At 50.0% G+C, this 27,427-nt stretch overlaps 10 protein-coding genes across 10 annotated transcripts; 3 read left to right on the top strand and 7 right to left on the bottom strand.

Moving 5' to 3' along the window:
- Nucleotides 1–147: 147 nt before the first annotated feature.
- N7446_008243 (CCR4-NOT core subunit CDC39) lies at nt 148–7,855 on the bottom strand. The gene is made up of 4 exons (XM_058516988.1): nt 6,928–7,855; nt 6,542–6,866; nt 618–6,490; nt 148–563 (listed from the first exon to the last, which is right to left on the bottom strand). Exons 1-4 carry the CDS (start codon nt 7,591–7,593, stop codon nt 498–500), a joined length of 6,930 nt encoding a protein of 2,309 aa, XP_058370634.1. The 5' UTR covers nt 7,594–7,855; the 3' UTR covers nt 148–497.
- A 1,093-nt stretch (nt 7,856–8,948) lies between these two features.
- N7446_008242 (uncharacterized protein) lies at nt 8,949–11,063 on the bottom strand (the record flags this gene model as incomplete). Its single annotated transcript, XM_058516987.1, has 1 exon — nt 8,949–11,063. The coding sequence occupies one exon, from the start codon at nt 11,061–11,063 to the stop codon at nt 8,949–8,951; it is 2,115 nt and encodes a 704-aa protein (XP_058370633.1).
- A 1,468-nt stretch (nt 11,064–12,531) lies between these two features.
- On the bottom strand, nt 12,532–13,128 carry N7446_008241 (uncharacterized protein; the record flags this gene model as incomplete). Its single annotated transcript, XM_058516986.1, has 1 exon — nt 12,532–13,128. The coding sequence occupies one exon, from the start codon at nt 13,126–13,128 to the stop codon at nt 12,532–12,534; it is 597 nt and encodes a 198-aa protein (XP_058370632.1).
- A 71-nt stretch (nt 13,129–13,199) lies between these two features.
- On the bottom strand, nt 13,200–13,603 carry N7446_008240 (uncharacterized protein; the record flags this gene model as incomplete). Its single annotated transcript, XM_058516985.1, has 2 exons — nt 13,200–13,443; nt 13,491–13,603. 2 exons carry the CDS (start codon nt 13,601–13,603, stop codon nt 13,200–13,202), a joined length of 357 nt encoding a protein of 118 aa, XP_058370631.1.
- A 238-nt stretch (nt 13,604–13,841) lies between these two features.
- On the top strand, nt 13,842–16,214 carry N7446_008239 (uncharacterized protein; the record flags this gene model as incomplete). Its single annotated transcript, XM_058516984.1, has 1 exon — nt 13,842–16,214. The coding sequence occupies one exon, from the start codon at nt 13,842–13,844 to the stop codon at nt 16,212–16,214; it is 2,373 nt and encodes a 790-aa protein (XP_058370630.1).
- A 542-nt stretch (nt 16,215–16,756) lies between these two features.
- N7446_008238 (2-deoxyribose-5-phosphate aldolase) lies at nt 16,757–17,548 on the top strand (the record flags this gene model as incomplete). The annotated part of the gene is made up of 1 exon (XM_058516983.1): nt 16,757–17,548. One exon carries the CDS (start codon nt 16,757–16,759, stop codon nt 17,546–17,548), a length of 792 nt encoding a protein of 263 aa, XP_058370629.1.
- A 398-nt stretch (nt 17,549–17,946) lies between these two features.
- Nucleotides 17,947–20,488, bottom strand: N7446_008237 (uncharacterized protein; the record flags this gene model as incomplete). The annotated part of the gene is made up of 3 exons (XM_058516982.1): nt 17,947–19,831; nt 19,885–20,198; nt 20,264–20,488. The coding sequence occupies 3 exons, from the start codon at nt 20,486–20,488 to the stop codon at nt 17,947–17,949; spliced, it is 2,424 nt and encodes an 807-aa protein (XP_058370628.1).
- A 577-nt stretch (nt 20,489–21,065) lies between these two features.
- N7446_008236 (uncharacterized protein) lies at nt 21,066–22,483 on the bottom strand. Its single transcript, XM_058516981.1, has 7 exons — nt 22,381–22,483; nt 22,208–22,327; nt 21,957–22,157; nt 21,734–21,898; nt 21,531–21,674; nt 21,327–21,481; nt 21,066–21,260 (listed from the first exon to the last, which is right to left on the bottom strand). The coding sequence occupies exons 1-7, from the start codon at nt 22,446–22,448 to the stop codon at nt 21,223–21,225; spliced, it is 891 nt and encodes a 296-aa protein (XP_058370627.1). The 5' UTR covers nt 22,449–22,483; the 3' UTR covers nt 21,066–21,222.
- Nucleotides 22,484–25,142: 2,659 nt separating this feature from the next.
- On the top strand, nt 25,143–26,036 carry N7446_008235 (nuclear transport factor 2 family protein; the record flags this gene model as incomplete). Its single annotated transcript, XM_058516980.1, has 6 exons — nt 25,143–25,152; nt 25,333–25,353; nt 25,493–25,557; nt 25,622–25,690; nt 25,769–25,864; nt 25,926–26,036. 6 exons carry the CDS (start codon nt 25,143–25,145, stop codon nt 26,034–26,036), a joined length of 372 nt encoding a protein of 123 aa, XP_058370626.1.
- Nucleotides 26,037–26,279: 243 nt separating this feature from the next.
- Nucleotides 26,280–27,326, bottom strand: N7446_008234 (PQ-loop repeat-containing protein; the record flags this gene model as incomplete). Its single annotated transcript, XM_058516979.1, has 3 exons — nt 26,280–26,874; nt 26,948–27,205; nt 27,259–27,326. The coding sequence occupies 3 exons, from the start codon at nt 27,324–27,326 to the stop codon at nt 26,280–26,282; spliced, it is 921 nt and encodes a 306-aa protein (XP_058370625.1).
- Between the last annotated feature and the right edge of the window lie 101 nt (nt 27,327–27,427).

Raw genomic sequence — 27,427 nt, 5'->3', positions numbered from 1 at the left:
GTTACACGGAAGGTATCTTGTCAACGACTCTACTATTTTCAAAGATTCAGTCGAATTCAATTGTGCGTTACAAGAGCTACTACGCCTTAAAGCAAAATGCGACCCGAACAACTACATGTACACACAATAATCAAAATAAGAATTAGCATTGCCTCATCGATGCAGGTAGATGAAAAGAACGGAACCGTCAACTCCAGCTTTTACAATCTTATCATTACAGGTCGCGGGCAGCATGAGACGCGAATAAATCATGTAACCTCAAGTCATGCGGAAATCGTAAAATGAAAAGAAAGAAACAAATAAATATGCATGCCATCCCCACGGCAAATCCCAGCCGTAACATGAAACATAAAATTGAAATAAAAATGAAACGTCAGAAGCAATCGCACGAGAGAACCCCATGAAAAGTACATGCGACGACAGACTCCTGTACCACCCGATTTACCAAAGAGAAGGACTGGAGAAGAGATGGGAGAGGAGGGGAAGAGAAGCTGAGCTTAAGCAATGGGTCGGGGGCTCTGCTGCTGGATGTGTTGGAGAAGAGCGTCGAAAAGACGTCCAATCTCGGGGGTCATTAGCTTCGTGATGATGTGGTGAAAAGCTTTTGGGAAGCTTACCTCGGGTGCCGCCTGGATGAAGGGAAGGCGGAAGAAAGAGTAGCTGCGGTTCTGGAGGAGCTCCTGTAAGGTGATGATCAAACCCCAGGGGTGCGGGCGATGGACAATCAGTCGCTCCAACAGCACACGGATGATTTGCTGGCGGATATCCGAGTCATCTTGCTCGGAATAGTCGACGCCAAACAGACGGAGGATGGTGAAGCTGAAGAAGTAGGTGTGGCTGTTGGGATAACGGAGCTGGTTGGCCATCGCACTTAGCAAGTAGTATCGAGGCTCGGGACGCAGAACTTGAGCAAGCTTCTCGAGAAGAGCGGCGTGAGTCGAGTTCTCAAAGGCGCTACGCGTGTTGCTCTTGGAGGCGTGATCCACTGCAGCTTGCTGGCCAATGTAAAGCACAAGGGCGTTCAGGAGAACGACATCCACGTCGATGGGAACAAAGAAGAGACCAGTTTCTTTGACCTCGGGGTCGAGGATGGCATCGCAAAGCTGTTGAACAGCAGTTTCGGTGATGCTCTCATTGCGAAGCACCCCGTCAACAACGTCCTTGATGTTAGCATTCTCCAAAGGAGCAATGATATCACCAGCAATCTTGGGGATTTCCCGCATTTCCTCAATGCGCTCCACCTTCAAGCCTTCGCGGAAAGGATCAGGAAGCTTCTGGAATGACGATGGGTAGGCGCTGAGAACAAGGTTACGAAGCTGAGCGCAGTGAGCCGGAATCACATTACAGAACTGGAAGTGGTTCTCAGCAACAAATTCGGGGAAATCGTGATGCAGGATCAGCAAGATACGAAGGACGCCCTTGTAGAGATCCTTTGCGACGTATGAGATGTTGGCAGCCTTAAGTTGCTCGCCCATGTAGGATAGCAATGCCTGCATGATTTCACAGTAAGGAGCCCATCCAGCGCGGTCGGGCATGTTGAGCATGTCCGACATGAACACCCGGTGAGAAACCAAGCACAGCCAGCCATAGACGAATCCAGGCACGTATCGGGGCTGGAAGGACAGGAACTTGTTGGCCAGCGCAAAGATCATTCCTTGATGCTGCTCGTTGTGCTGCAGTCCGTTCATGGAATACTCGCAGAGAATACTGGAGAAGAGGCGGAAGAAGACACGCTGGTTGAATGCCTCCCCTCTCATGACCTGGTGATTGTTGAGAACCAGGACCAAGAGAGACATAATAGAGCTGAAGTAGGTGGCCTTGTTTGCCTTGACAGCGCCGGTGTTCTCGCCCTGGAATCTGACAAGGAGAATGACCAGCTTGGCGAGGGCATCAATGTAAAGGAATGCCTCGTCAAGGCTGCCGTTGGGGTTCTGAATCTCATGCTCAAACATGGCGACGGAGATGTCGATGCTGAGACGGAAGAACAGCGCAGAGTCTTCTTGAGAGTTCATCACTTGGCGGTTGTGAAGATCCTGGAGGAAAGAGTGGAAGGTGCGGTCAGTAGCGCCGGAGGCCTTGTAAATTCCGATCCACTCGCTGAAGATGTACTCCATCTGGTCTCGCTTGGATCTGGCTTGGTCGGTGAGGAGGGGGTTAACAACCTCAGGGATGCCAGACTCGCGCAGCTTGCGCACGATCTCAACGCCCGGAGCAACGTTAGCGTCCTCCGAAAGCCACTGGCTCATGGCTTCCAAACTGCCGGAGAAGTCGGATCGGAGAGCCGAGGGCTCATCATTGAAGAGGACACGGCTCATCAGGTTGTCAAGCAGCTCCAAGGCATTCACATTCTTCTGGATGATGAGTCGGGTGAGGTTCATGTCTACACGACGGATATCAAGCAGGCCTGCGTCGATGAGAGCAACAGTGACTGGCACATTGAACATGTGCTCGTCATCAACATCAGAGAGAAGCGCCCATGTGTAACGGGCAATGAGCGTGGACATATCGCATAGCTTGGCGAGAAGGTGAACAAGGACTTCAATCTCCAGAGATCCATGCGACTGGGAATACAAGGTCGTACAGATCTTCAAGGAGGTCAAGCGGGCCAGTTCTTCTCCATTGGGCGAGGCAAGAATGCTGCGCAATGCCTGGTTGTATTCCTGGAGAACGGCACTATCCCGTCCAAGATCTTTGACATGTTCTTCAGGAGCGCTTCGAGCAGATTGCTGAAGATCGGAAACAAGGTTTTCAACACGCTCGCGAGGGCTTTGGGCATCAAGGAATCCATTGGTCTGCGGCGGGGGCATGTGTGAGACAGCAGGCTGTGGCTGTGGGGTCCTGTGGGGCACCGCGGGCTGCTCAGCCGGGGTAGAGAGGTTGGGAATGGCAGCGTAGTGGTCACCGAGCACATCGGGAAGTTGACGGCCGGCTGATGCATCAGTGGGTGGCGCCGGGCCCCGTGATTGGCGAGCGAACTCCTCATAGATGGCCAGTTGCTCCTTGTTGAGACCACCGGGGGCTTGTCTATATGGCTCCGGAATGAACAGTCCCCAGCGGTTCATTGAAGGATCGACAAATGGCTCACCAGCACGGTGGGCCTGGTGGCGGCGGCGAGCCTCCAATTGAGGCTCAATCACCTTCTCGATCTCGGGAAGAGATTTCTCCTCTGCAGCCTTTTCGACAATGCCGCAAGCAGCATCGAGGTTGTCGTTCACGCACATCAAGATCAGGCCTTCGGGCATGGGCTGCTCGGAGTATTCCTGTTGGATCATCCGGATGTAGTTAGTCATGCTAACCTTCAGGGGCTCTTTGCAAGTAACCAGTGCCAAGCTACCCGCAAGTTGTCTGACCATGATGCCTGCAGCATGGCGCACACGTTCCTCATCGGGTTCCATAGCAAAGTCCTTGGAAACAAGCTGGACAGTGGAGATTGAGGCGATGGTGACCGAGCGTTCAACAACAGGCGTGATGATCTCTGCAATAGCACGTTCTACTGCGGTGTGCACGATCTGCTTGAGAACGGTGGGGTCGACCATGCTACTTGCCGAGGAGGGCAGGACAAGAATCTTGTCAAGGTTCGGCAGGGTTGACATGATGGCTGCGGGGGACAGCCTCTCGTTGCGAATGCCTTGGTTGATGGCATTGAGGGACAGATCTTCGAATGGCTCGATAAGACCCTCTGGAGGATTGGCGGTTGGCAGAGGTTCTTCAGCGTGCGCAGCACGATCACGAATGACAACGGAAGGCTCAATGGTCTTGTGGTCAAGGTTGAGATCCTTGCACAGAACTTCGATCTCAAACTTGAGGTTCAGCTTTAACTCAGCGAAGTGGTAAAGCTCCAGCAAGAGTCCCAGGATGTCCATCAACCAGGGGTTGGGGGGATTGAACACCGTGGATTTAGTGGCCTGGACAAGTACCTTGCAAGTGAACGGAATTGTGACCATAAGGCGCTGGGTATCATAGCCTTCCAGGAGCAGGCCCTTGAAGTAGATGTTCTTGTGCTTGATAGGCTTGTCCTTGGCGATAGTCAGCGAACCAAGCCATGCACCCAGGTTCTTGAGGTGACCACGGTCAGTCGATGAGTTCAAGGTGCTCTCGGAGTTGATCAGCTTGGCGACGCTAACATAGGTCTCCCGCAGTACTTCAGCCCAAAGGATCTTGTCACCGATGCGGCCAAGAAGGTCAAGGTAAAGCTGCTGGAAGTTAGGTTGCAACTTGGCACGCTCCTCCACCAAGTACGCAGCGAACCACTGGTGGTGTTGGTCGCGCAACACTTCTCGCAGATCCTGAAGCTTCTCGTCAATGTTCTGCTCTGACACATTGTTCAAAACAAACAGAATCTTGTCCTGGATATCTTCATCCGGGTTCTGGTAGAGCTCAGAACGAAGAGGAGGATCGAGTTGAATGGAACGGAACTTGCGCACAGAACCATCGGCGGTTGGGGAGTCGTCGACATTGCCATTGGTCAAAGGCGCAGCAGCAAGACCCTCAAAGGCATTGGGGCTGGATTCACCAATCCCGTTTCCTTGCTCCCGTAGCACTTCCTCTGCCTTTTGATAGATGGGGGTGCCCTGTAGGGATGGAATTTGGAAGAGTAGGTGGCAGAAGCCAGCCCATTCGGGAAGGCGGTTGATCAACTGCTCGATGGCCTCAACACCGAACTTGTACATCGGGTCGTGCGGTTCGTGCTCTCGAACAGCTTCCAGGATCATGCCGAGACCGACCTTTAGCGTGATGCCGTCAACAAGACGGAAGTTGATGATACCGCCGAACATGACTGCAGTCTTGGTCAAAGCCTCGAGGGGGTACTCGTGATAGCAGTGGTATTCATCAATTAGACCATGGACCATGCAGGCAAAGAGATCTTGCTCGATGGGATCACGGGAAGATTTGTACTTGCGCATCAACTCCAACATCTCTCGGAGTGACAGTTCCTCGTGGTACATCTTGCCGAACAGCTCTTGCATTTGCTTGTCAATTGACTCGGGCAACGTGTTTCCGTTCTCGCCGTTGATGTCGATAATGTCATCGAAGCCTTCGCCATAGTTGATAAGACGGGGGTAAGTCTGAATGCAAATGCGCTGAACGGGGGTGAGATTCTCGCGGTCTCCAACGTATTCCTCCAACACCGACAAAAGTGTGTAAACGGTCTTGACAGCCAGGCTGACCATTTGGTGGGCAGACTGTTCCTTCCGTTGCACATGCAGTTCATCCTCGGCCTTGATTCTCAGGAATTTGGACAGAAGGCCGCCCATATCAATGGGGCCTTTCTCGGCGGCGTTCCGAACCCACTGCTCGAGATCAAATGAGCTCTTTCGGTGAGAGTAGCAAGCCAGATCGAGGGCAAGTCCGTTGGTGAATCCAAGGAGATATTCCAGCCATCCGTATGCGGCAGCGTGCTCATAAATGACTGCAGTCGATGTTGGATCCTGGGTGAAAGTGGTGAAAAGCTGCTCTGAGACCCACTGTCGGTCTTGTCGCCAGGCGCCATGGAGAGCGAGCTGGTAACCATCTTCTTGCTTTGAGATGAACACGATGAATGTTCGCAACACGAAGCTCTGCTGCACGCTAGACCAAGGCTGTGGAAGAGCGAGAGCAGAGCAAAGGAAGACAGGCAGGTCGAACTGGACAACGGCTTTGATAAGCAGCTGGCTTTCGGCCGCAGCCCACGAAGCCTGGGAGAACAAGGCGAGGTCGAAGATGGCCTTCATAGCATCCATGGATCGCAGAGGGGACTTTGCCGCACGTTCGCCTTGTAGTTTGACGATATCTGGGGCATCCTCGAAAAAGTCGGCCGGGAAAGTTGCGCGAAGATTGGTTATTTGGGATGGGTCGATGCGAGAGGCGACAAAGGCTGTCAAAAACGACATTTGCGTGTCGCGGTGGTCCCAGTCTCCGCCCCAGAGTTTCTGGATATCCAAAGACGAGTCATCGGCCGATATAGCTGAGAGTACACTGTACAGTTTGGAGAATTGCTTGGGATCCACACGAAGACCCTCCCGGTCAAAGTTGCGGAACACAACAGGCCAATTGATCTGCTTGTCGGCATATGCAGACAAGAATGTCTCCAGCGAGAATTGTTCCCAATATTGCGACAATATCATGAAGAGAAGAGCGCTAGCCAGATGCTCCTCGCCCCAGTTCTTTGGGTCTGCGTTGATCACATCGCTTATCGTTTCGGTATTCGCCGTAGCCCGGGGCCCCTTGGAATGTAGCTGTCGCACAAGGACATACTGTGGGTTCACGAAATTGAACATTTGGAGAGCAGAGGAAACTTCGAAAGGCATATCCAAGCCTAGTTTCTGATATCGCAGGTTTGCTGCATAAACTAGCTTCGCCTTGACGTCGTCGGTGAAATTGCGGGGAGGGTATAGGATGAATCGTTCAATCGTCATGCCGAGGAAAGAGTTATGGTAGTCCTTTGTGACTTCGGATGGGCTGGCCAAGCTCTGGAGGAAGGGGGCGACGGAGTTTGAGATGATGGCATCGGCTAGAATAACGATTAATTGATAATACAGGCGCAATTGAAGGGCGGACATACCTTTGGCACGAAGATCCGACTTGCTAGTGAGCTTAAAGGCCAGGGCAAGTGCAACCTTCACGACGGGGTCAAGTCGGAAATGATCCAGGAAAGTAGAAAGGTCGAAGTCACGGAAGATGTCTCCTTCTGAAGTATCGACTGTCTCGGCGATTTTCTGCGCTTGCTCCATGTCCGCAGACACTTTCTGCATCTCCTGGACGAGGAGGGGGTAGTTGCCCGCATTTTCGACGGACTTGTTAACACCCGGGAAGATTTGCGGCGCATTGCCCGTTAGGAGGCGGCGAAAGTATTTAGAAAAGACCTCCATTCCGTTGGATGTCACGAGCTGTGGGGAAAACATTGTTAGAATCGAGTTGGCGCAAAAGAAGGGGTATGTCATATCCTACCTTGTGTATCTGTGCGGCTTTTGTCTCCCACTTCTCTTTGCCTTCTTTCTCTGTGATTGAATCTAACAAGAGGAACACTTGCGCGATCGAGATTTTGGTGAGCGACGATTGGCTCGAGTGGGCGGCTGCAGAGGTTGCAGATCCCGGCTTGTCTGAGGCAAAGCCTGTAGGGGAATTCACGGTTGTTCCGGAGGATAGAGGCGAGAAGACGCCTCTGGATGATCCAGGCCCACCACCACCTCCCCCAGTACCTCCTCCACCCGGGGCGGAGCCTGTAGCTGATGCCAAATGGGACCCTATGGAAGGGGTGTGAGCGCGGAACTTAGGAGACGAGAGGGTCGTGGCGTGTTGCTGCGAGCCAGATTGCAATGAGGTGAACGGCGAAGATGTGGGTTTAGGACTCCCACCGGAGAGACCCCTGGCAGAGCTCAAGACGGCAGAAAAAGAGGACGGCGTAGAAGTCCCCGGGCCTGCGTCCAAGCCCCGGGATGTCGAGGGGGGAGCGGCAGAGGATAGGTTGGTCGCGAGTGGAGTCAACCCACGACGTGCGCCGGACTGCGACACGGACCGACCCCAGGCACCAATATCAGTCCTGGTCGAAGAAGATTTATCGGTGCCAGAAGCAATCGACGATTGGGCGGAAGGGTGAGGGGGAGGGAAGGTCATCTAGGAGACGCGATCATTTGATCTGGGGGTCCAAGGACAGATTTTTAAGTCTCAGTCGCAGAAAACGGATGAAATCGATGACGCAGATCAATAAAATGTAGACGAGATCGTGCGAGATCGTAGGTGGGAGGGTGTGGGGAGAAGAAAATGTGATTGTGGGAGAGGAATGGATGAGGGTCGATGAGATGGAGAGGTTGCAGGAGGAATGGGGTGCAAGGTGCGAGGTGTCGGATGTGGAGAGCCTGAGGTGTCAAGCGGGAGCTCTCAGTCGGGCACCAAGCCTCTATGCTCCTCGACTTGATTGCGAGAACGACGAAAGCTCATAGTTAGTCTAGTCTTCATCGCTCGATGTCCTATATGTTCTCTGACAATCTTAAACTAGCATGTTTTCTGGTCTGAAAGTCGCGCGCGCTGAATATCTTGCTTCTTTATATCACGTGGTGTCTGTTATATCACGTGCTGTTGATGCTGGTTCTCGTGCTGCCTTGAGCTGGAGTTATCCGCGCTCCTGATGTGTCTCGTTTATAATGATAGGTCTTTAGTAATTGCCAGTCCAGTGGACTTGATCAGCCAAAGGATTGTGTAGATAGTGATAGTGATCATGTTTGCGGTAGGGCCGAAATATTTACAGTTATAAATTTGAAACAGAAGCATGCTGGTACTCTCCGCATCCAGGTATAAATAACATTATATCTCAGGGTGTGAATAAAGGTGCTCATGTTATATATAGCCTGCTGGCATGTCAGCACAATTGTCATGTTTTTACAACACTTTCCCCAAAGACATTTTTCACGTCTTTGCACAAGCAAACCCTTACACTATCCGTACCCGGGGTGGATCGAAAAAAACGCGTCTACGTTGCATTACAACCGAGACAGAACTTGACAGAACAGCAGCCCTATCAAGTGCTAACATAGGACAGAGATTTCAATCCAGATTCCTAAGACAAGAGTAGATGAGAACAGTATAATCAGACCCGGCATATCGCAGTACCTGAGCCATTCCAATCCAATGAACGCCGAATTCCAAGCCGGAAAACAGAATGAGACAGACCGAATATAACCCACAGATGAATAGGAAAAAGCACACACGCACAGTAATGAGAATCATGTCATATCGCAATGGCAACCAGGGAAGAAAAAAGGAACGCATAGTCACGGATAATGCGAGGAATATAACCACAAGGCAAGTAGCTTGCAGAAAGAGGATCAAGATAAAATCACACAGCCAATAAGACGATCATGTGCACATGAGTTGAGGCGCCTTGGCCAATCCAACACCAACGCCTGGTTCTGCACCAGCAGGAACTCAAAGGGATAAAAGGAAACTTCGCAGTGGATGTAGACGTAGACCAATCAATCGGTCAAAGATATACAATAGCATGGGCTAACGTATGATGCCTGAGCCGTGTATGTCTGGACAGTGCCACCATTGTAACTGGTGTAGGTGGTCGTCGGCGTAGGCTCGTTCTCCTTGATATTGACAATCATCCCTGAGAGAAGAGCCAGACCACCATCACTGCGAATCTGCATCTGCTGACAATAGGGATTTTCACGTGTTGGGTCATCTCGGCGCTCTTCCATTTTGATCCTCCGGGGGTAGTCAGAAAGATTAGAACCGCGTTTCGACTCCTGGTGCGCGCCCGCCGTGCTTGCGGCCATGTTGCTATCGGCTGAAGCAGTTGTGGTGCTCGATGCTGAGTCTGCAATCGATTGATTGACATACATAAAGAATTCCATCCTCGTGTTGTTCCACCAGCAGAACCACGGTTTGTCTCCAACTTGGGCAGTCTTCTTGAGGTTCTTGTAGGCCTCTGCCTGTGCCCACCCATCATCGACCCACGTTCGCTTGTTAAGAGAACTGAGAGAGAATGTATCCTCTGGAGCAATTACCAATTTGTCGAATGAAGACACGAAAAAGAGAGCCGGGCCCATGCCAATATCAGTGGTATCAACAGCCATGCTCAATGCTTGTGTGGGGGAAGAAGACCAATAGGGTGCTTGAGCACCGTAGGTGAAAGTCGTAGTCGGGGCGCCGTAGTCGAACACAATGGAGTGGTGGCCCTTGGATTGACCGACGAAAACTTCAAATTCACTCGGCGATTGCAGACATTTCCAAGCTTTGCCGTAATTATTCTCATCCACACACATCCCCGAACCGTTCTGGAAGCCGGAGGGGACCATAAAGTGGCCGGTAGGGACACTCTTGATGTTGGTTGGAGTAGAAATCATGGATGCATCCATCTGAGGAGTCGCAGTGACTGTAACGATGGGTGGGCCATGGGACTTCTGAGCTTCTTCATCGGCTTTGCTGGCTTCTGCGGCTCTCTTAGTTCCCAGAACCCCACCAATGACACCCCCAATGCATCCTCCGATCAGCAGCACCGTCGCGATGAGGACCAAGGTCCATACAGGAAGACCACAGCATGCTGTCTGCTTTCCTTTGCGTTTCAACTTTTCCTCGAAGGCCATGATACCGGTAGTCCCCGCGGCTCTTTCTCCTCCGTTGCGACCATTGTTACCATCCCCGGAATGTTCTAATACCAAGGCCCTTGATGACGTTTCCGAAACTGGTGGCTCTCTCGCCGCTTCATTACTGGGAAGCGCTTCATTGTTGAGACGATGTTCTTCCGGTGGAGTGTTGAGGTCGGCCATCGTCTCAGCCCCTGGGGGCTTGGGGACGACACCCGTTGGGTAGCGTGAATAGGGCGGCAGTGGCTCGGTGTGTCCGTCCGGTCCAATTATATCACCTACATCATCATCCTGTCGACCAGCGGGCGGCTGATACGGTGGGTTGTGACCTGGGAATCCGACCGGGATGGGCGAATCATCAATTCCTTCCTCGACCACATTCTGTGAGTACATCGCGTATGGATGTTGAGGACCGGTAGACTGTTCAATCGGCTGCTCGACCGGGCGTATTGTCGAGGTACTGCCGACACTGGGCGACCGACTGACACCGACCTGAGGATACATCCCATAAGGATGGCTAGGTCCGGTAGCTCCGGTGTAGGGGCTGAGGGCACGGGGGATCGAGAAGCGGGAAGAAACACTCTGGTTTCGTTGGATCATGGAGGGTGTCGTGTTTATGGAGGCGGTAGAGTTACGGTTGTTGGAGAATCCCCACCCCTTTTGTGGCAGGCTTGACCGATGAGGTTCATCAAAGGACAGCCGGGCGTCATCCCCGAATGGGTTCTCATTCTCGGTTGTGGCCGTGCTGACAGTCTTTGGCGGTTGATTATTCTCGCGTAGAGTGGCAGATGAGGCGATGGAAGAGGGACTGTGAGGGCGTTCGATTCGATCGGCATCAATCGGTTCTAACGAGTATTCGTCGGCGAAGACATTAGGATTGGAGACTCGGGAGTTGCGACCGAAGGAGTGGCGAGACATCGAGTCGCCTTGGGATAGACGAGGGGTCTGAGAGGATCGTGAAGCAGAGCGGGAATGCTCTGATGATATATGACCAGACATTTCCTTTCGGTCTGGCAGCCCTGTCGGGCCACCTCGTTATTCGATCAATCCGTTCGATGACCCAGTCGAGGAGGGCAAGGGCGAAATAGAGTGGCGAGAGCAATTAGACGAGGTTCTTCTCAAAGATCGAAAGAGAAGAAGGGAGTTGGATGAAATCGGGATGGAAATGGAGATGTGGTGAGATGGGGGGAGAAGGGGAAGTTAAGAGGGCAAGTTTGAGAGTAGTGTGACAAGCCTATTATTGGCAGAGGGGCCGAGAGTTCAACCACGCAAAAACTCGGACCATACGATATTTTTTGACTTGGGCTTTTATTCCTGTTTATCTTCTTTTTCTCTAATGTATTTTTCTCTTTCTTCCTCAAGGGGTCTCTTTGGGCTCTCTGGGATCGACTTGGGACTCCATCAGCGCTACTGCGACTAGGCCAACTAGTTAAGCCCTGCCGTGGATACTTCGCCACAATTCTATTTTTCGCCTTTGCTTTTAGGATCTAGAATTGTTATGTGTCTGAAGCCTGCAAGATTGAAATGCTCCAAGAACGGAGACCCTCAAAGGGCAGAGTCCCGCAAACTGGAGACTGATTTGCGCGACCCTGCAGAACCATTCAAAGTCTGGAATTCTCACGGATATCTCGGTTCCGGACTAATGGTTTACCGGACTATGCACAGTTCAACATACAGGCTATAGTTATTGCATTTGATGGAGCTTCTCAAGGACATGGAAAACTCTGCTGACTTCTTGAAAACGCCTATTCTTTCATCCGCGGTCTCTCTTGGTTCTCGGCTCACTTCAAAACCAGACATCCAATCCATGGAAACCGTCCTTCCTTCTGCCCAGAACGGTTAGGATATGCGCTCTCTGAACACATCGGAGTTACTCTGGACTTTGGATCCTAACGGTCTTGTCCGGACAGCGTTTCAGCCCCTATAACCCCCGTGACGCGGGGTTGGGACAATTTGTGCGTAACGGACCCATATCCAGGGCACGCCGGGCTCCATATTGCTCCATCTGATACCAGAGCGGTCTCGATTTCCACTGTCAACATCATAAGAACGCTTGGAAGAGCTGACCCAGTTTATTCTAGACTCTTGTTTACCCACCTGGGTCGACTGGTTTACTTCTGGTTCACACTGACTCTGAACATTATGGAAATATGGAATGCCTGATTTGGCTCCAGCTTCAGCACACAATACGGTGATTTCAATCAACTATCCCCCCCCCCCCTCCTTTCACTAAGCATAATAGTGGAGGCTGATAGTCCACGGGTATGTCCGCCGCACTAAAAGCTAGTGGGAATAACGTAGGCGTCAGAAAATTTCAAATCATGCCAAACCAGAGGACGCGGCTGTTTCAAATTGATTATCGAAACTTCAATTAGAATCAAGTCAGTGCCGAGAAATACTGCAGACATTAGTACGAACAACGTGTGATATCACTCGGGAAACCCGCATCACGTGACTGAACGCAGTTTCAAAATCGATTGCGACAAGGCTCTATTGTACGTCTGTCCAGCTCCGCTTGATCCAACTTCGGAACCCATGATTGGCAGACCATATCAATGGCAGACAAAATACGGCCAAGGCATTCTTCTTTCTCGTCTTCAATAGTTGCAACCGACTTCTTCTTTGGGGCTGTTTTCCCTTCTTCGGCTGGCTTTAAAAATGCTCGATAAAGATACGAGCGTGCAGATTCGGGCCTGAATATGGACAGTGTGTTATCGGTGGTTTGATGCCCACCAGTGTTGTGATTGGAATCTTTGCCTCTGAGCGCTTCCAAATCCACACCCCATAGTGGAGGCATTTGGTTTTGTTTGTCCTGCGTATTCTCACTTTGATCTTCTGTCTTGGTCTCAATTGGTGGCTTCCCTTCGTTTGGATCATAGTCCCATCGTTTTAACACCCGTATGTCTCTACCAAGAACTTTGACAATGGGGTGACCCTCTCCCCAGCCTTCTTGCTCAGCAGAGTTGCCTTCTTCAAGTCCCAGACTCGCAGCTTTGGTGCGACTGTTGGCTGAAACTACGGCCTGGGCCAGACTGAGTCTACTGGAAAGTGGCTGTTCTGGCATTGTGTACTTCAAAACGCACACCGCGAAGGCAAGTACAAGAGGTGCTCGGTTTGTAACGACCACAGTACCGCTCAGTTCATCTTCGTTGACAGAAGTGCTGGGCAAACTGAGTGAAGATTCAATCTCATATGGAGTAGAGTCTTTTTAAATAGTCTGGAGCTTTTGTTGCGTTTCTGGGGTGATGATTTGGTATCATCCGAAGCTCCTCGCTTCTTGGATATCCGTTTAGCGGCATTGAGAACTTGTTTCGCAATCTTCTTATCATTGAAGATGCCTTCCAATATTTCCAGGTTTGCTTTCGAGATTTGTTCTATCCTGAGACAATGTTAGACTCGAGATATGTTATAAGCGGGGGACCCTACGTTATCAGATTAGCTTTCTGCAGCTCTAATGTTCTGCCCATTGCCGTAGCCAAAGGAACCTTGGCATCTTGCGACAAGAATCTCAAGAGAGTTTGGATCTGTGCTGAAGCCATGATAGTAGAAAGCAAGAAGGCAGACGTTCTCCAGAGCTGGTTAGATAGCTTCGTCATCGGTAGAATAATGCCGGCGATAACAAGGAAGCCCCCTCACCGGCGGCCCGACCGCCCGCGTCGGGTCTCAGGAAGTGTTTGGTGATCAGCTTTGGCAACAAACCCCCCTCCAAATTATCTTTATTATTTACCTGCAGCTTGGATCTTGCTGCCGTAGCTGCAGTTGCAGCTTCCCTGCAACATGTCCGACGAACCGAAGGGGAAGAGCTTCCCCGACGTCTCAGCCAAACTCTCCGCACTGCCCAAGAAATCACTTTTCGAGCGCCAAAAGGCTGAGGCGGAAGCCAAGCGTGCCCGTGAAAAAGCCGAAACGGCTGCAGTCTACGAAGACTTTGTCAAATCTTTCGAGGATGATGCCCCGACTGGACCAAAGTCGTCCGATGGACGACTAAACACATTCGGAAGTAGGGGTGGTGGGCTGGGCGGACCTTCAAAACGACATTTCACAGCATCTGCATCACGAAATAGTGGTCCAGGGACATTAGGACCCCCGCCTCCCTCACTTTCTCGCAAACGTACCCACGAGGGCTTTGCTCCCTCCCACCGAGACCAACCCAAACCCGAGAACGCGCATAGTGGCCCATCTGGACCGGCTTCGGCATTTGGTACTTCTGAAGCCGACAGAGCGGCTGAAGAGGCGGAGAGGGCAGCTTCGAAGCCTACATTACACCTTGCATCACTTCCTCCTGGAACATCTCCGTCAGTCATCAAGGCATTGATCCCCTCTATTCTCACTGTGGACAATGTGAAGATCCTACGCCCACCCGGTCAATTTCCAACCGAACGAAGATCTTCCGCTGCGATTGTCACTCTTACAAGCGATGCAGCCGCCTCGGATATCGACACCACCGTGAGCACCCTTCAAAATAAGTACCTTGGCTGGGGGTACTACCTAACACTCTCCCGACATCTTTCCTCTGCCGCAATTGGTTCAAATGTGACTATGCCTGTTGGCATTTCCTCAACTGCTTCTTTTCCCTTCGGTGCGAAAAATATTCAACCAACTTTAGTGGGAAGCTTGAGTCGAGCTCCACCACCAGGGTCACATCGCGGGGGGTTCGCACCTCCTAGTTCGTATGGATCACCTGCTGGGAGAAACGGACCTTCCACCCAGGTGGAAGTGAAGGCACCGTCAGATATCAAACAGCTGAGACTCATACATAAGACCCTCGAAAATCTACTGAACCTCGGCCCAGAGTTTGAGGCGCTTTTGATGAGTCGACCTGAGGTCCAACGAGAAGAGAAATGGGCGTGGCTGTGGGATGCAAGGTCGGTTGGTGGTGTATACTACCGCTGGAAATTATGGCAGGTAGTCACGAACCCTCGAGCCCGAAAGGCCCAAACACATAAACCGACAACTGTTTTTGAGGGCGGACCAGATTGGGCACCCCCGAAGGGCGATCTGAAATTTGAATACACCACCCGTCTGGATGAATTTGTCTCAGACGAGGACTACAACTCTTCCGACGAAGAACATTCGGATGGCGAAGATGAGAGACGCAATCTGAGCGGAGCACCTCCCGATGTAACAAATGCGCACAGCGATGGCGTCGGCTACATGAATCCCATGCGAAAGGCTAAGCTCACACACCTTCTCGCACGACTTCCCACTGGTCATGCAAGGCTACGACGAGGTGATGTTGCCCGAGTCACAGCATTTGCCATCGAACATGCGGGAGCGGGAGCGGATGAGGTTGTCGATATGATTGTTCTGAACGTTCTCCACCCCCTAGCCTACACAGGGGCCAACCCCGACCGTGAATCCGAAAAGAGCACTGCAAGATCCGAGAGTGCGGACAAGGAGAACCCTACCACAGCGAAAGAGACGTTGGATGTATCCGCCTCAAAGCTAGTTGGACTCTACATAATCTCTGATATTCTCTCATCATCAGCCACCAGTGGCGTGCGCCATGCATGGCGATACCGACAGTTATTCGAATCTGCTCTCCGAACACACAAAGTCTTTGAGCACCTAGGTAGGCTTGACAAGGATCTTAACTGGGGTCGCCTCAAAGCAGAGAAGTGGAAGCGCAGTGTGGGTACTCTTCTCCATCTGTGGGAAGGGTGGTGCGTGTTTGCCCAATCAAGCCAAGAGCACTTCGTTCAGGTATTTGAAAAGCCACCGCTTACTGAGAATGAACTACAAAAAGATAAAGAAAAGGCCGAGGCGGAGCGAGCCGCCGCTGCCTTTGCCAAGAGCAAGAGCCGGTGGAAGACAGTCGACGACGACGAATCAGCTGGCAAATTCGATCCTACACGTCCTGCACCAGAAGAGAGCCAGCCTACTGTTGGTCCCGCAGAGGACGAATCAATGAGTGACATCGATGGTGTACCAATGGAAGACAGTGATCTGGAGGAGCTTGATAGCGACCTAATGAACAAGGAGCTTCCACGCGACACTGACGACATCCAAGACCAGCCACCTCAGCAACCACAACAAACATCCCAGCCTTCTGAACAGCCTAAACAGCCAACCGGGCAGCGGGAACCAGAGGGAAGGCAACGAAAGCCACGACCCAAAGCTGAAGACATGTTTGCTTCAGATTCAGAGTGACCTTGGGCGCGATTGTAATTGTACGTTATGCAAAAGGATAATAAAGTGCTATGAATCAACATAAATTCCTCTTTAGATTGTATACAGTAGGTGCATATGCAACGGAAGCGTCTGACATTTGAGCCCTTTGCTTAGTGCTCACCTCTAGCGGCCTCTTGGACCTTTGGACCTGATTCTGTACGGATTGAATGCACCGTACTGGAAGTCGACAGGTTACCCTGGGGCTATTTGTATTGTTGTTCGTGACATACTCTTCTTCTAGACCCAAAAGCAAAGATTTTTGAGTTCTTTGATGATTTTCCAATAGTAATTGAATTTATACGAGCTTAGACTGTGGAGAGTACAGCTCCGGCATCTCTGTGCCCTTCCCCGCACTCCTTGCGACATCATTGAACATGTCGAAGTGTCTTGACAATTATTCATAGGCATAAACCTTCTATATAAACAGAGGATTGCCCCCGGAGACCAGATCGCTGACTTGCGCGGCGTTCTACCTACCCTCAAATTATCATTCATCACGAATAACCCTCACTGCCATCACCATGTCCAAACCAAACACTATCACAGTCAACCTTCCTCAGCTAGCGAAAATGATCGACCACTCCCTTCTCCATCCAACAATGACCGATGCAGACATCCTCGCCGGTCTCAAAATTGCCAAGAACTACAACGTCGCGACAGCATGTGTGAAACCCTACCTAATTCCACTGGCCAAGCAAGAACTCGATGGCACAGACGTCAAGATATGCCCAGTAATCGGGTTCCCTCACGGAAACAGCACCACAGAAATCAAAGTGTTAGAGGCTACGGCGGCAGCCCAAGCTGGCGGGCAAGAAATCGACATGGTCGTCAATATTGGCAAGGTTCTTGGTGAAGACTGGGAATACGTGACTCGCGAAATCGAACAGATCAACACAGCAGTCGTAAAGCATGGGGCTATCCTCAAAGTCATCTTTGAAAATGATTACCTTCAACCTGAACATATTGTACGGCTGTGTACCATCTGCACCAAAGCGAGGGTAGCATTTGTCAAGACCTCGACTGGTTATGGATTTGTCAAGCAGGCTGATGGATCTTACAACTACAAGGGTGCCACTATCCCGCATCTCAAGCTGATGCGACAGCATTCTGGTCCAGAGGTTCAGATCAAGGCTGCCGGTGGTGTGAGAACTCTTGACGATTTGCTCCATGTTATGAGTCTCGGCGTGACGAGAATTGGAGCTACTGCTACTATTGCTATTATTGAAGATGCGAAGAGACGGGGTATTGGCATGGATCCCATTCAAATCGAGTTTAAGCCGATGAAGGAGGAAGGGCAAGTTGGCGGTTACTAAATCCCGTCAAAGATCGATACTTTGTTATTCAGCGGTACAGAGGTGTTTTCCAGTTAGCTTCTCTCGCTCACTTGACATGCCTGATAAAGTATTGCAAATATTATTTCAGTCGTGCAGCGAGTCAGCCTGGCTCACTGCATACTTAGGTACACTGCAATTTACATAAAAGGGGTTAATTCCATGAACCCTATACGAGAAGCGCTCTCCGATTAATCCTCGGACCCGGTCTCTATTTAAAACCATGCTCTTTCTTATCTGGCATGCATTCCAGGTGCTAGCGACTCTCAATTATCAGGGGGGTCTTCTCATTCACAGGAAGAGGGTCGAGGCTTTGTACATCGTGAGCCGGACACGAAAGAATAAAGGCGAACTATCACCTAGGCAAAGGGCCCCGGGTCTCAAACATAGTCTACAAAAATAGGGCTGGTGACAACTTTTCCGCCACTCCACTCCCGGCCAACGAAATATATCGAGCGTGATCCGGTGTCTTGACTACTGAATGATGCTCTTCCCTGTGTCCGCTGTGGTAGGTCCACTCTTGGGATTGCTTCAACGCGAACAAACAGCTCTGCGCCACCGAGAATTTCTACCATTGTGCCATCTTGACGGCTGGCCTCCTCCCAGGACGTCTCGAGCTGGAAATTCGGCTGGGCTTTGTGGGGGTTTCCGGCCAAGGCGTCTCCAACCTTGACATATCCACCAAGTGAGCCTGCAATAAATATTTTTCGCGGACGGCTGTTGTCTTGAAGAGCAATGTTGACGCCATCGACATCACCACTTGTTTTGCTTGAGAATTCAACGGTATGATTCCCACTTAGCCGAGAATAATCTTCTGTGTTGTCCTCAAGGCCCCCGAATGGCACCACATTCTGCACGGCGCCTTCCTCTGAGAGTGTGATGGTTCCATTCCAAACGGCTTCACGATACCGGTCATACAATCTGGCTCCACCCCAGGTAACTCGTAAGATTGTAGCAGGCGCTTCAGACTCAGACCAAAAGTGTCTACGCCAAATCAAGCCTGATGCATCAAAAGCCTCGATAGAAGAGAATCCTTTCTCGCCGAAGAACTGGTAATCTAGTTCTAGCGTCTCCTGACTTCGGAGTTGAATCTCATCACCCTGTATAGCAGATCGATCGGCTGTCTGCACCAGTCCCACCAATCGCTGGCCAGTAGTTGCGAAAGTATGGCGGGCTCGTAAAGCATCAGCTACGTCTTGGCGCTCTAGCCTTGGGGCCACAATCCCAGTTAGACCACCTCGGGTGCCGAAAACTGCTGTTCCGGGGACACCACCACCACATCGACCGCGATGCTCATCGGAATTGGCGGAGACTCCAAGTTTCCAACCTCTGCGCACAGCATCACGCAGAAGCCACTCAAACTGGCCCCATGCACTGCCAATTTCAACTAGGCGCTCTAGCTTAGGATGATGCCATGCAAGATTGCAGCGACGTCCACCGACATGGGGGATAAGCAAATGTGTGTCTGCATCATTGGCGTACGTGCAGTATACCTCATCTAATGGCCAAGCTCCAGGGACGAGATCCTTAGGGCCATGCTCGGACCATTCAAATGAGCGGGCAACATTCCCATGACGATCGAAGGGGAATTCGGGCGGATGTGTCGTTGGATCGGCCAGGAAGACAACGTTGTGGTCTCCTCCTGCCGCGGAGTTCCCGCACCACTCGGTGCCGGGAAAGAGAACAAACTCGCCGGGCTTGTTGAGTGATTTTATCAATTCAGTCGTAGCAACCCAACGTTCCTTTGTAATTTGGAAGTCATTGGCAGTGTATCCAAGAACATCCAGCGCGGAAATCTCTCGGCCATAGGAAAAGTTGTAGATGGATGACTCTGTTCCCACCGTGTCGTCAGAGTGCACATGTAGGTCAGCAAACAAGGCCTTGGGGACTGAAAGATCGGAGGATACTGTGATTTGGGAGACTTGAGATGCAATGATTGTTTGATCCTTAGCTTTCACGGATACGTCAATCGTATAATCTCCATCATCTTTTATGCTTAGGTCGGAAAATATAGCATTGGTCCAGCCATGATTTAGGACAGAAATAACCCTTGAAATCACGACCTTCGAGTCCTTGTCTGAAATTTTCAGCTCAAAGGAAAGATCCTCGAGATCACTGGTCACATTTCCCCAGATATCCTCGGCGTGGGAGTGAATCGCAAATAGAACAGATGGCTGTAGCACTCTAGGAGAAACTGTTTGAATGCGATAGATAGGACCGGCCAGGATGTTCCAAGAGATATCAGGCTGAATCGGAGCAAAGCGACTAAGGGAATAAAGTCAGCCTTATGCAGCACCAGCAATTGCTGAAATACTCACGAAGTCCCGACGGGATCGATGTAAAATCTCCAGCGGAAGTCTTTTTCTATAAATGTCTGGACCCGCGTTCCTCTGCCACCATAGCGACGGTCGCCCAGGCGAATGATAATCCGATCACCGGGATTCATATAGCCGTCTTGGATATCCACGATGAGAGCCTTTTGAAAAGGTCGCTCGTGGCCCTTTTGGTCGAATCGGATGCCCAATGACTGGACTGTCGCGGCGGTCTGTTCCGGGAAAAGGCTGTTGGGAATATACTCAGCACTGACATAGTTGTCTTTTGTGGGATCTGATGTCTGGAACAATGCCCAGTCCTAATCGCTTTTTAGCCCAGGCGTTTCTTATTGGGCATCTTGCCTATACGATAGTATCGACTAACCGAGTAAAACTTGAAAGTGCCTTTAATCCAAGCGCCATCTGCTAAACCCGAAGCGCCAACTTCATAGTCCAGCGCGATTTCCGTCCACTCACCGGCCACAAGCGATGTCACATCACTCTTCACTCGACCAGTGAAGGGCAGACTCTTGGTGTACTCGTAGAGGCCTTTTGGAGCAGAGTAGACTCCCGCCAACTGGAATCTCTCATCGGCAGTAAGACTCTTCATGTTAGAAATTTGCTATACGAAAGAATGGAAGAAATGAAGAGAGAAGTAGACTTATTAAAGCATTAAAGTGTGCACGTGGTACGGCTGGCCCTGTTTTAATAAGACGCAATCCCCATGCGACATGTCAACATCCCGGTTGACGCCATTAGTATCCACTATTGATAAGATGTAAGTTCCGCCTCAGGTTCAAGGTAATCGGAAGAAATCTTCTATCTCTTTTCTCTCCTTCAAGCATTATCCCAAACTGGAAACAATGAACCTAAGAGGAAAGCACCTTGCCCAGACTACGCGCTGTTATTGTGGATATAACTCGAGTTGCACACGTTGATACTACCGCCATGCAATCTTTTGCTGATATCAGATGTATTCTGAGGGAATGGGCAGGTCGGGATGCGGATCTCAGATTTGTGGGGCTCAATGAACGGGTAAAGGACCGGTTCAAGAGGTCTGACGACTACTTTCAGTCTTTGAAAAGCAAATGAATCGCCCAGAGACGAAGGGTGTATAGTATTCGACATTTCACAGACAGCGCTGTAGGATTGTCAAACGACGGGTGAGGACATGCACGTAAAGCAGTGATGTACTAGAGGCGTATTTGTACATAGATAGATTGAAGTATCTTCCTGTTTCTGACACGAAAGATATTACCGACATAGAGACAAGTGTACATTCAGGAACTTGGAAATAGCGTCGCATTCCTGTAGGATTATTTATATCGCAAACCAGGATAGAAGCTAATCTCCTAGTGGATAGCAATGCAGTATCTGTCCATCTATTGCGTTATATCGCGGTTAGTTGCATGATTCTCGGGTATTTTCGTGGTGACAGTGACACATACAGTAGAAAGAGGCATCTCTGCTGGCCAAAAACACAAAGCTGGTAGCAACTTCACTGGCTTGACCCGGACGGCCGAGAGCTTTGCTTTCGCCCAGATTCTTCATACCCTCGGGATCTCGAGTGTCGACCTGAATTGGGGTATAAATCACGCCGGGACTGTTCAAGATTAGTACGTCAAACGATGAAGAATGTAAAGAGTACTTACGCTACGGCGTTGACTCGGATACCCTTTGGAATGAGCTGTTGTGCGAGAGACCTTGTGAACCCAACAATTGCTCCTTTCGTGGCAGCATAATCCACCATGCCGGCCGTACCGCGGAAAGCAACCACCGAGGTATTGTTGATGATCCTGAAGAATCATTAGTATCAAGAAGTAATCAAAATCTGGCAAGAAAGGTATTGACTTACGAGTCGCCTCTAGACATGTGTGGAAGGGCGTATTTTGTGATTGCGATCATCTGGAGAATATTCGATTGGAACACATCTTCGACCTTCTCGAGATCGATTTCTGCTAGATCCTTGCACGAATACTGTTTCGAGGCATTGTTGACGAGCACATTCAGAGCACCGTGTCTATTGGGCTCGAAATTAATCTCTGCTGACAATAGTTCTAATAATTGACGAGACTTACCTCTTGATGTGTTCTTCAACCGCATGACGACAGAAGTCATACTTTCTCAAGTCTCCAGGAATAAGCAAACAGGTTCTATTTTCGGCTTCGACCATTGCCTTTGTTTCTTCCGCGTCGTGTTGCTCTTGCGGTAGATAAACAATACTAATATCTGCGCCTTCTCTGGCCATCAAAACCGAGACTGATCGACCAATGCCGGAGCTTTTTGATGTTAGCGTATATAGGAAAAGCCAAAAAGGTCGTAAACATACTCTCCACCAGTTATGAGAACCTTTTTGTCCTTGAGTTTATCTGCGCCGGTATATTCAACAAATCCTTGGCTTCCTTCGAGTCTGGTGACTTCACTAGGGGGTGCCATTTTCTTTTCCAGTCTAGTAACAAATAGTTAGCGCAAATGACTTGAAAAAGTGAAATATGGCCTAACCCGGGCTTTTCCTGACTCTGAGCCGCCTTTGGCGGTTGGAAAGTGTCAGTTTCTCCCATCTGCGACATTTTGGGGATTATTGGTCGTGAAACTCGATTAAATCGTGCAAATAATAAATACGAAAATGCATGCAGGGAGCTTTAGCTTTCATTATATAGAGTCGTATATAGTTAGAATGCGACCGTAGGATTCGGCGTCATTGATGCGTCAATTTGTGTGGAACATGCTTTTTTCGTTGATATCATTTCCAAGAATCTTGTTTTTAGACAAAATACTGAGACGGCATGATCAAAGTCAGACTCATTGTTTTTCCCCCCAAATTCCTAGAAACATCTAGCTTTCTATTGAGATCCATGGGGGCTTTAATTAGTCTACTAAGGAAACTACTACCGGACTCGAAGCTAACACGAAGCACTGATGTCTCTTATCCCCAAAGGTAGTAAAAGTACTCCATACAAAACCTTTGGATCTGTTCTTTGCACGACTCTTCGACCTCTGATTCTAGTAGCAACTATAACTATGTAACTGGCTATCTGTTATTACTCGCTATATTGTAATTCTTAATGCTACTGATAGCTCTCGGCTCGCAACAGCAAAACTACGTTACTTAATAAGGATGCCCGTCGTGCTCCACATGTTCATTCTGGATGCCTGTTGAGCTTTTCTCCGTAAAAAGCTAGTCGTAGCTTAGTCCCAGATTTGACAGCCTAGGCTTTAGTCTTCCAGGGTTCGTTGTAGGGCTTGACTAATTGGGCTTATTTTTATTTGGCGAGGACAGCACAAGAAAGAAGATCCAAAGACCTAGGTACTGAACAGTCATCTATACTGTGGAGCACGAATCAGACCCTACGGGAGCAAACTCTACTCTTCTCGCAGGAATAGATGAAGGCCTGGGCCCTCAGGAAGGTACAGGGCATAACGTCCACATTGTTATTCTCGTTCTCGCATCCAACAATCTGGGAACTGCAAAACAAGGACATCGACCATTGACTTGAGCCCGGGAGTTACTAAGAATATGTAGCCTGAGTAATTGCATAGATCAAGGCGGTAGTTATTAAGTATAACGTTCACGCTAATATCAAGGTTTAATTTAACCTACATATAGTTGTCGTCCAAATTTAAACTATCGTGCCGAACTTGGAATTTTTATCAAAATTTGATCTATGCCACGAAACACTTTCTTACTTTCAGGACATGCAACCTGCCTGATGTCTCAGGCCTCCTGCAGTCTTCCGGCCTGCCCTCGGTTTGATGCTCATTCTGTTCTCCTTAGGGCTTCCGGCTTGGCAGCCGTGTGTTAGTCTCTATTGATCCCTAGCCTATCGCTTACAAACTGCAGAAACCGCTATCCCGGCTAGAAATGATAGGTTACGCTGATTTCTAGGTGATGTGGTAACGGCGGCATTGTATGTAAGAGATATGGCCATTGACTGCACAACTTCCGAACAGCTCAAGAACACTATGATATCTTCGAAGGATCACAGGTTCTATCTATAATTAATTCACTCGTCAAAAGGATCTGAATTTTGGGAAGTCCTGGGTACTCAAAAATAGTATGGAGCTCGAAGGACTCCTAGGACTGTGGGCTTAGTCACTGAAGTCAGATCCAGCTATAGAGATAGAAGATCCTAACACTGGTCTCATGAACTCCATTCATAGCTATGTTGCTGTTGCAATGGGGTTGAACGAGATGAATTTAGCAACACTGGCCTTTTCGCCGTAATGGAGAATGGTTGCTTGACTACAACATTGCTCGCTCCCACTCGTCCGGATTCTCGACCAAATACCAACGTCACGCAACTACCTTGAGACAGGCAAGGTTGACCCAGATCCAAAGGAGGCTTGGGGGTATTTCGAGGCCAATTGGGCAGCAAGGAAGTAGAAGCACCCGAAAAGACAGGGTGAGGACTCGCCTTTTGACAATGAGCGTCATATTATGAGCGCGGTGATATCGAGCGAACCCAGATAATTCTTTCGACGGGTCTTTGATCCGCTTTCAATGATAAATGCACAAGTCTTTATGGGAGGAAAAATTTGGGCTACTGCTGTAATTATTAAAAGACCGTTAGATATAACCACCTGCTTTTGGGACTGCGTAGGATAATCTCAAAATCTTCTTTCACCCTGCTCTCCTATATTCTAGGACACCTACTGGGATGATGTCCTCAAATTATCGGGCATCGAATTGGCTTCTATCCTTCAGAAATCTGTGTTTCATCTTTATAGGGACTATGATTTCAACGAGAATGTACCCGGCATTGGGCTATTGCAATTGTATGAGTCAAAGATTGGGATACAGTGAGCACTGCCCTCAAAGTCCCAACTTGCTGCCCAAACACTAGTAATGATTGAGTGCCTAACAACTTTGATTGTGAGTATACCTATGAGGTACCTAGTAGAAGGGAAAGAGATAATTGTGCCTGCCAAACGAGGGATAAACAACGCAACCCTTTTGGGTATGCGAAGCCGACCCAGGGAACTCGCGTAGACTCTACAGGTGCACAGTTGCGTTAGTAGACAATGCGTTTATTCATAAACAAATAACTTAGTCAAATAAGATATTTAGACATCCATGTCTCATACAACTTGGAAGACCAAGGTTCAAAGGTTGCAGAATGTATATGGCACAAGGCGGAAGGGTGGCAGAAACACATTTCATGCCCCACAACCCCTCATCAACAAATACCTTCTTCCTCACCTCTCACCTCTCTACGGCTGAAGCACTTTATCTCCTCTCGGTTTTCTCATACAACTCATTCAAAATGGACGACGGTACGTCTTCTTTGAGAATACCCTGAGCATTCTCCCGTTCCTACCCCTCTCGCAGTGCTCTGCTCCTCCCCTCCCTAGACGGCAATACGTGAACGATTTCTGCGCAGCCTTAGGGATTGCTGATGATCGAATAAATCTTGACAAGGAACAAAAATCGGCTAACATATTCATCCTATCTAGACCAATCAGCCCCAATCGCTCGTACGTCCCCCACTCTCTCTTATTGATCCAGCAACGCGCCCAGTTCCCGATCTTCTCCCCATTGAGCTGTGGACTATGCCTTAGTCGGCAACCGTACAATCTATACATAGGAGCCTAGTCTGACTTACCGGTCCTACAGAGGAATTCCTGAAGTTCTACTATGAGACCTTTGAAGGAGACCGCCAAAACCTCGCTCCTCTCTATGTAAGCCAACTCTACTCGAGACTTCAAACAAGACACTGGGCGCTAATTCGATCTTTCCACACAGCGTCCTGAATCTAAACTCACCCTTGAAGGCGCGCCCGTTAAGGCTTCGGAGATCATAGAGCGGATTGCCGTGCGTGAACTCCCAAATCCCTGCTATATAGGACTATTTGACAAGGAACTTTGCATGCTGATACAAGATGGGATATAGTCAATGCCCGCGTTGAAGCGCGAGATTGTCACCTTCACGTCGCAAGAGTCCGCGAATCGCACCGGCGTCCTTATCACGGTGCATGGTCACCTTCTCGTACGTCACATGAATATGTCGTTATTCTGGTTTCCTGGCTAACAATACTTTTCAATAACAGGCCGACGACAACGCTCGGATGAACTTCATCCATGTCTTCAACCTGCTTCGCGATGCCGGCGGTAGCTTCTTCGTGAGCAACGAGATGTACCAGCTGGTCTACAACGCCTAAGTCATAGAGGCTCACAGATAACGGCCATGACAGAATGAGAGGAGGAAGGATTTTTTTGCGAAAAGGATACCCCTTGATGGGGGGGAACCAGAACCAACTGTGACGCAAAGGATCTACACCCCTCAATCTTCGATACGAATGAAGTCTACAGTATTTGGACCAATATAGAAACACATAAGATTTCGCTCTATATAAAGCTACCAAATAGCGTGGTTTCACCACGCCACATCTATGGGCCGCAAATCAATGGCTCTGAAGCAATGGCGTTTCCTCAGATGGCCCCTCCAAAGGCTCATGTTGGGCTCGCTCATCAGCAGGGACAGCCCCATTCGAAGCCCCATTCTCATCAACATGGTGCCCCGCTACCCCTTTATGGTTGGGCCCAAAGTATTCAAAGTAGATCGCCATCACCAGCAAAGTACCCTGCAAGCAAGCTGTGACAACCAACACACCCCATATACTCCAACCGGCCCATCCTTTGCGCGCAGCCAAGCTACTCGCCCAGACAAGACTGCCAGGCGTCTGGATGCACATCATCGGGATACTCAAGCTCCCCACACAGCGCAGCCGGAACGTGGTATAGATCTGCGGGAAGTACTGAATGGATGCGAGGACGGCAGACAAGACACCGAGGAAGTTCGCCCAGGCCGGCATAGCGGCTGGTTGGCGGATGTTGAAGGCGACAGAGATTACTATCGTTGCGAGCGCATGGAACAGGCATAGCCCTGTTACGACCAGCGCGGTGCGGTAGGTCGGACCGTTGGGTGTGGAGGATACAGCGCTTACCGGGTCTGTTGGGGATGTTGCTCGTGGGAAGTAGATCACGAATAGAAGCAGACTAGATGGGATACATTAGGATTTCACTTCTTATGGCACATACCATTGCACGACCCGGTCGGGCATGGACTCACATGGAGAAGAAACAGAGCCACTGCGTGCCCACTTGGAAGACGCCGAGCAGCCCCGCGAAACATGCCACGCCGCTGATCTCCTGGCAGCAGGCGACATCTTGAGCTGTGGATGGAAATACTAGGATGTTGGCAAAGGCTGAGGTACCGGATGTTACCCCTAGTAGCACGAAATAGGGCGATATCCCGAAGGAGCTTCGGCGGGCAATGATGCGGATATGTTGGGGAAGGTATGAAAGGAGAATGCCGAAGACGATCAAGCTGAGCTTCCTTGTTAGTTACTGGATGTCAGCGTTGGGTATATGAGAGCATACACTGATAGCACGGTTTGGAAGGCGTTGGGCGAGGCCAGCTCACGGCAGTATGGTGTTGATGGGTCCATGTCGGAGAGCTATGGAGCTGAGCTCAGAGAACGGGGTAGCTCGCAGATCGCAGGGAGTTGGAGCTAGAGCTAGAGCTAGAGCTGAAACTAGTGAGAGAGGA

Source organism: Penicillium canescens (assembly GCF_028828765.1).
Source record: "Penicillium canescens strain IBT 15451 chromosome Unknown utg000005l_segment0_segment0, whole genome shotgun sequence".
In the NCBI taxonomy this organism is placed as follows: Eukaryota; Fungi; Ascomycota; class Eurotiomycetes; order Eurotiales; family Aspergillaceae; genus Penicillium; species Penicillium canescens.
This window is presented reverse-complemented; position numbering and strand designations above follow the sequence as displayed.

What these genes read in the sequence shown, in the direction of transcription:
- N7446_008243 (XM_058516988.1), bottom strand. Translation starts at nt 7,593, where the DNA reads ATGACCTTCCCTCCCCCTCACCCTTCCGCCCAATCGTCGATTGCTTCT. An exon ending in GTCGGATCTTCGTGCCAAAG is followed by an intron (nt 6,491 to 6,541) that starts GTATGTCCGCCC and finishes TCGTTATTCTAG; the next exon opens with CCGATGCCATCATCTCAAAC. An exon ending in TCATCCAGGCGGCACCCGAG is followed by an intron (nt 564 to 617) that starts GTAAGCTTCCCA and finishes ATGACCCCCGAG; the next exon opens with ATTGGACGTCTTTTCGACGC.
- N7446_008236 (XM_058516981.1), bottom strand. Translation starts at nt 22,448, where the DNA reads ATGTCGCAGATGGGAGAAACTGACACTTTCCAACCGCCAAAGGCGGCT. An exon ending in GTTGAAGAACACATCAAGAG is followed by an intron (nt 21,899 to 21,956) that starts GTAAGTCTCGTC and finishes CGAGCCCAATAG; the next exon opens with ACACGGTGCTCTGAATGTGC. An exon ending in CAGAGATGCCTCTTTCTACT is followed by an intron (nt 21,261 to 21,326) that starts GTATGTGTCACT and finishes ATAACGCAATAG; the next exon opens with ATGGACAGATACTGCATTGC.